General features: G+C 69.8%; 1 protein-coding gene across 2 annotated transcripts in view; it reads right to left on the minus strand.

The window, feature by feature from the left end:
* The window catches only part of CEP170B (centrosomal protein 170B), a 22962-nt gene that overhangs the window by 3545 nt on the left and 12625 nt on the right, over positions 1-6792 (minus strand). The window contains exons 6-12 of one of the 2 annotated variants that reach the window (XM_007455579.1): positions 6176-6280; positions 5546-6028; positions 4579-5303; positions 4321-4497; positions 3776-3866; positions 1915-3624; positions 445-586 (exon numbers count right to left, since the gene is read on the minus strand). In XM_007455579.1, coding sequence (XP_007455641.1) covers positions 445-586; positions 1915-3624; positions 3776-3866; positions 4321-4497; positions 4579-5303; positions 5546-6028; positions 6176-6280 — 3433 coding nt within the window. Of the gene's footprint in view, positions 1-444; positions 689-1908; positions 3625-3775; positions 3867-4320; positions 4498-4578; positions 5304-5545; positions 6029-6175; positions 6281-6792 lie in introns of both variants that reach the window. The other variant, XM_007455578.1, reaches the window with a different exon arrangement.

A 6792-nucleotide genomic window follows, 5' to 3' on the forward strand; every position in this document is an offset into this window, starting at 1 on the left:
CCCCTCTCTTTCCCTGCCACCTCTGCACCATCCTTTTCAGCACCTGACCTGGAGGCGATCCTTCCACTGAATGACTGCATGAAGGAACTCATCTTTAATAAAAATGTTGGTGAAGACCTTCCTGTACCAGAGGTTCCCCCACCCCTCTGGGCGGATCTGCATCCATCCAGCCAGCCACCCACTACCCATGCAACTGCCTGCCCATCTATCCATTCATCACGCACCCAACCATCCATCATCCATCCACCCAACCGTCCATCATCCACCCAACCACCCAACTGTTCATCATCTCTCTGTCCACCCAACCATCATCCATCCAACCGCCCGTCTATCCATCCCCCTGACAAGCATTTCTCAAGCCCTTTTAGGAACTAACCCCCAGCCCAGTCCCAAGGAGAGGCACCCTATGGACCAAGAGCTTGTGCTGTCAGCTGGCCCGCTCACCTGGCAATCTCGGCAATCTCGGCTGTCTGCACGATGAAGCCGTAAGGGTCGGGCTCTTTTTCCTCGTCATCTGTGTCCCGGAGGCCAGGGGCCCGGGCTCGGGCCCGGCCAGAGCTGCCAGCCCGCGGGGTCTGTGTGGCCGTTGAGGCACGGGGGCGGGCGTGTTTGGGGGAGCCGTGGTGGGAGCCATACTCCTCCTCGGACGTGGATGTGCAATCCGAGCCCTGCTGCCGGCGACGCACGTCTCGGGTGAGTGAATTGGTTCCAAAAGCAAGAACAGAACAGAGCAGCCCTCAGCACCTGCGGCAGCCCTGAGGCCCCTCCAGGCAAGGGCCCGGTGCTGCAGGATGAGCTGTGTTGCGGCTGGCAACCCCACACTCAGACGCCCTTTGGCTGAAGAGCCAGCAGCTGCTGGGCTCTGGGGACTGCAAGGCCATTGCCAGCCCAGAAGCACGTGCACAGATGGGCAGCCTGGCGTGTCCATGGGCCCTTGTGGAGCAGCTTTGGGTTGTGGCTGGTTGGCAGGGGCAGGGGCCACGTTCTGGGGGAGGGGTGCCCTTGGTTAAGGTTAGGGTGAGGGAACTGGGAATTGGTGCCTGCAGACACGCCAGGTGGGGGTAAACCACTGCACGTGGATCAGCCACGGCCCTGGGCTGGACCGCACCGTGTGGCCGCACAGCCCGTGGTCAGAACCCAGCTCAGCCACCGCAGCCCCTCCCTGCACCTGCCCGCCTCAACCCCGACTGCTCGCCCACCCCTGTGCTGAGCCCCTGTGGTGGCCACAGACGTGCACAGTACAAGGGTGGGGCAGCGGGTTCCCACCAAGCAGGTGTGGCCCTCAGCCCTTGGCCATGGGGCAGATGCCACCTTGGCCCCCTGAAGACCTGGCAGGCAGGGAGGGGCCCGAACTCCAAGGCCGTGGGTGCGGGAGGGGTCGGGGGTTGGGGCAGGTGTGGCAGCAGCAGCACGGGGCTGGACCAGCAGTGCCGACACCTTAGACCAATTCATTCAGAGGATGGGTCAGTCCCCCCACAGGGTGAGCCTGGCTGCAGGGATGCCCACATCCACCCTGGCAGGAGCTGGCCCCGGTGCCACGGCAGCCGTCCCTCCCTGCTGCACACACGGGGTCCGCAACTCCAGGGAGGGGCAGGCCCAGCCCCCTGTCTGCAGTCACCCAGGCCTGCTCGCGAGTCGGGGGCAGTCCCTCCAGGCTGGAGATGGTCGGGGTTTTCTGTGTTCACACCAGGACCGCCTGGAGGCTGCAGGAGGCTCGCCACCCGTGCACAGCCGGGTGCACGTGTATGTGCGTGTGTCAGGGGGAGAAACACCCGCCGATGGGAAGGAGCTCCTCCGGGGCCAGGACTGGGGGCCCTGCAGCTGGTGCAAGGCCAATGCACAGGAACCTGCAGACACACTGCGCGCGCCGACCGGACCCAGGGCCACCCTCCTGCTCCCCACACTCACTGGGTGAGGAGTACCGGGCGCTGCCCGGGCGGGCCCTGCTGAAGGGCTGGCGGGGGGCTGTGGTGGCGTTGGCGGCCTTCCTGGCGGTGGCCCGAGCCTCAGCCACGGCGGGCTTGCGGCCGGCGCAGTACAACTCAACGCTGCGGCCGGAGAAGCCGGCGCGGGTGGGGGCCGCCTCCGAGTCACTGGGCCCTGTGAAGGAGCCGGCCCGCTTCCGGGGCATAGCCAGGATGTCCAGGCGTGACAGCTTCTTGGCCTGCTCGGCAGCCGGCTGCCCCGCCGGCTCGGGATTGGCCGGGGGCCCCCGTTCGCCATCTGCGGCCTCTGTGTCCGAGGCATCCCCCAGCCGGGCCCGCCTCAGCCGGGAGGCCCGCGTGGGCCGTGGGGCAGACAAGCTGTTGGAGCGGGTCAGCGCCAGCTGCACCTTGTGGAGGCCGGCTGAGCCGCGGCTCTGTTCTTCCCGGGCAGCAGGTGACGGCGGTGGGGCCGTGGGTTTCCGGCGAGGGCCCCGCCGCCCTGCCCCCATGGCCCCGGAGCTCTCGTGGTCAGAAGTGACCGTGTCCACACCGGGCAGGTGGGCATGGCTGGAGCCTCGTTCCTCATCGGGCCAGTCCAGGGACCCTCGGGGCCCGTGGCCACGCCGTGCAGCCAGGCGCCTTGCCGGCTCCCCGCGTCCCGCATCTGCTGGGCCCGGCGGGCGACGCTGCTTCTCTGAGAGGCGCTCGCGGGCGCTGTTCAGGCCGCCACCCACCCCGTCCTGCGCTGCCGGCGGGGACGGCGGCTTCTCCTTCTGCAGCCCCGAGGGCTGCAGGCTGGGCCCGTTCTTGCCGCTGAGGAGACTGACGGTGCTGGCCGTGTCCACGTCGGAGTCCCCGGACAGGGAGTCCTCTGGCGGCCCAGGAGCGCCGCCCAGCTCACCTTCCGGCTCCTCCACGGACTTGGAGAGCAGTCTGGCCTCCAAGGCGGCCAGCGCCGTCTCTGTCTCCTTCAGGATCAGGTGGGTGTCCTGAGAGTGCAGGTCCATGCGTGCGGCCCGGGCCGCGGCCAGGTCCTGCAGGAGGGGGTGGCTGCTGATGTACGGCAGCTGGCCAGGAGCTGCAGGGCCGCTGGCCGGCTCCTTGGTGAAGCTCTCCTGCCGGACGAACGCCGGGGCCTCCTTGGGGGGAGCCGGGGCGGGGCCCTCAGGCTCCGGGGACCGCCCTGTCCGCAGCTGGATGACCATCCTCCCACTGGTGCTGACGTACGCGCTGTCCTGTGTCGGGGGGCTGGGCTGCGCTGCCCGCCCCGGGCCCTCCACCTGCCCTGGAGCCACAGTAGCTTTCCTGGGGAAGGCCGCCTCCCCGTTCTGGTCCCCAGCGAAGAAAGAGGTGGGGGCCGGCTCCCCAGGGGCCCTCGGTGAGCGCCGGCCCCTGCTCCACGCCGGTCCCTCCTGGGGGCTCCCGCATCTTTCTTCCTGCAGGCCCCCGCCTGGCTCAGGGCCCCGGCCTCCGTCCGACCCACTGGCATCACTGAGACTGTCGGGCTCCACGTCTTCCTGTCCCAAGAGGAGGCCGGCCTGCTCGCTGCCCAGCTCCGGCGGCCCCGGCCCGCTCCTCCTGGTGGCCTCGGCGCCGGCGGGGCTGTCCGCCCTGTCGCTGGGCAGCTGTGGGAGCAGCCGTCGCTGGCGCACAGGGAGAGCCCCCTCCAGCTCTCTGGCTCTGCGCCCGGGGCCGTCGTCTGGAAGACAAGGGGGCTGGTGCGAGTGAGCGCTGCCCGCGGGCCCACACGAGGAGCTGGCCCTCCCCCGGGCACGGTGACGTGCGCTCGCATCTGCCTAGTTGGTGGCCTCAGGCTACCCCCTCCCTGCTGAAGCACTGGAGCCACTTACCTGACAGGCCTGGGTCCGAGTAGCTGTCGGCCAGACTGGCCCAGCGGGACACCCACTTCTGACCCCCGGGGGAGCCCGGTACCGGGAGGCCCTACGGAGAGGAGGGCAGGAGCGTGTCCGCGGCAGGGAGAGACAGGAGCCCCACGGGGAGGTGCTGGGGGCAGGAGGGGGCAAGGCAGCCCGCCCCAACACCTGGCCCCCACACCATCCCCGTGCCTGCCACCTGCCCCCCAACAGAAGCAGCCAGAGGGCCCCTGTGGCCTCACCTGGCTTGCATAACTACCCACGTCTCAGCCTGGCTCAGTGGCTTGGAGGTCAGTGGTCCCCACCCCCCGGACTCAGCCAAGCCCCGCCCGTGGTCACATACACCCAGGCACCCTTGACCCTCTGCACAGGTGGGCGCCAGGGCCCGGAGCCCACAGCTCGGGCAGGACCAGAGCCTTCGATTGCATATGGGACGCAGTGACCGGGGCCCCAGCCCAGACGCTGTCCTCTCCCCGCCCAGTCCCTCCCCAGGGACATGTCTGGGGCTCAGTCCCACACACCTGGAGCTCCACCGGGGGGGTCCCGCCCCCACCCACTGGCCGGGAGGCAAACTCCTGCAGCAAGGCCATCCGCTGGGCCACTCCGTCACCAGGCTCGTCTCTGTCCCCTCTGATAACTGGACGGAAGATGGCCGAGGACGCTCTGGAGAGTTCAGGGGACTCCCGTACCCCAAAGACCTGCCGGGAGGGACAGCCGGGCAGCAGGTCAGAGCCCACGCCCGAGGCCGGCCTCCCAGGCTCCGGCTGCAACACGCGCACCTGGTCGATCATCCTGCGGGCCTCCTCCACCTCCCGGTCCTGCGCCTCCGTGTCGATGGTGTAGGTCCCCGCGTCACTGAGGCTGTCGTCCTCCTCCTGTTTGCGTGCCTTTGTCACTTGGGGGTCAGCAGGGGGTGGTGGTGGCGGTGAGGGGGCCGCGGAGCTGGCCCCGCGGGGTAGCAGGGGGGCAGGCGGCGTCGGGGGCGTCTTCTCGGGGCCCGACCGGGCAGCTGGGGAGCCGTCCCGCAGGCACTGGGCCATGAAGTCCTGGGCCAGGCGGGAGCGGCGCCCCACGCTGCCGAAAGGGCGAGCTGGGGCCCGGGCGGCAGGCGAGGGGCCGCCCAGCCGCTCCTCCGCCTTCTCCCGCTTGAGCGAGCCGGCCCGCTGTGGCCCCGAGCTGCCGCCCGCCCCCCGGGCCGAGGCCAGGGTGGGGGCGGCCGGGCGGTCCCTGTCGGCCGGCCCGGGGCCACGGCGCCTGTCCAGCCTGGGGTCCCCGGGTGGCGTGTGTGTGAAGGACTGGGAACGCTTCTTGCGCGGCGTGTCCTCGTCGAAGAACTCGATGACGAAGGCCTGCTGGCTGTGCAGCAGCTCCTGGGGGTCCCGCTTGAGCTGCCTCTGTAGCCGCACCTGCTCCCCGCCGGCCTCCGAGGGGACCCCAGCAGCCCCAGCCGCTTGGGCCATGGGGTCCTCCGAGTCGCTCTGCGTGCCATCCTCGTGCTTGTGGCCTGGAGGGGGTGGGGGCCCGACGCGTGAGGCCGAGGGAAAGGAAACGCCCGGGGGCCGACACACAACCGTTGCCGTCGCGTGGTCGGGGACACACCACCCCACCGTGAACCCAGCCCACGTGGCCCAGAGGAGCAACAGGACCAGGCCGGACGGCCCCCGACGGGGCAGGCGGCTCTCAGGCAACGTAAACAGACCAGGGGGACGAGGCCGCCGAGGTGAGGGCAGGCAGCCGTGCGCTCACCCTTCAGGGTGCGCGTGTGCACTGGCAGGTCGCTCTTGGTGCTGTGCCGGTCGTCAGCGGGGCCGGCCCGGTGCAGCAGGCTGGGGTCGCTCTGCACCAGCCAGTCGGCCACCTTGGTCTCCGCAGAGACCATGTCGATGGGCGCCGGCTCCGGGCCAGGGGGCCGGCGCCAGCGCGCCGAGAACTTGCTGACGTGGTCCTTGATCTTCACCTTGCCGGGGCTGCGGTCGTCGAACTCGATGGTGAAGCAGGCGTGGCTCTGCACCGTGGGGGCCACCCCGCCCCCGCCCACCTCCGCATCCCTGCTGGGGGCCTCGTGTGCCGGCGCCTCTGGGGCCCGCGAGGGGGGGGCCTCCTTGGTGGGGATCTCGAAGTAGCTGGGCTCCCGCCGGAACGAGTAGCCCTGCGGCTCCGCGGGGACCCGGAAGGCGGCTGTCGTCCCCACGAGGTCACTGTCCCGCTGAGCCAGCTCCTTGGGCCGCTCTGTGGGGGGACACGTGCTCAGGCCAGGCGCGTGCTCACGGTGGCACCCTCGCCCCACCCACCTACGCGAGGACCGTGGGCGCCGTGTCTTCCTGCCCACGGCCCCGCCGAGGGCACCTCCAGAGCAGGCTGCCCTCCAGGACTTACCCGTGTCGGGTTCATCCTGGCGCCGCTCCTCGGGCGGGCTGCTACCATCGTCCTCACCCCACCAGGAGGGCTGCCCGTACAGTGGTGTGCGGTAGGCCGCCGCCTCTGCAGAGGGAGAGTTGGACCCTGGGTCCCTGTGGCCCCAACACAGACAGAGGTGGAGACCCGGAGCTGGGGAAGATGCTGGGGTCTGCAGGGGGCCCCGGCACCACCTCCCAGCTCGGATCTGCAGCTGCCCAGAACCTTAGCCAGCCACCCTGAGCCCCATTTCTGCAACCCTGGCGGGTAACAAAGGCAGTGACAACCTCCCCATGGGGTGGCTGTTCCAGGGAGGCTCGTCCCTGGGGTTGCACTGTCCTCAGCACTGCGGTTCTGGGGCAGGCAATCCCTTGAGCCCGGCCTGGGCCCTCTGCCCCTAGGGCCTGCCCGACAGAGGGGCGGGAGGACAGCAGTGAGCCCCACCCAGGGCTGGCCTCTCCCCCAGGGCCTGTAAATGGTTCGGGTCACTAACAGGTGACCTGGGGCTGAGAGCCACTACAGTCTGACTGAACCACATGGGGCAGGTGGCTGTTTCTATAGGCGTGCAAGAGTGCACAGTGAGTGTGGCTACAGGGGGG

The sequence above is a fragment of the Lipotes vexillifer genome, unplaced genomic scaffold (assembly GCF_000442215.2).
Source record: "Lipotes vexillifer unplaced genomic scaffold, Lipotes_vexillifer_v1.1 scaffold584, whole genome shotgun sequence".
Classification (NCBI taxonomy): domain Eukaryota; kingdom Metazoa; phylum Chordata; class Mammalia; order Artiodactyla; family Lipotidae; genus Lipotes; species Lipotes vexillifer.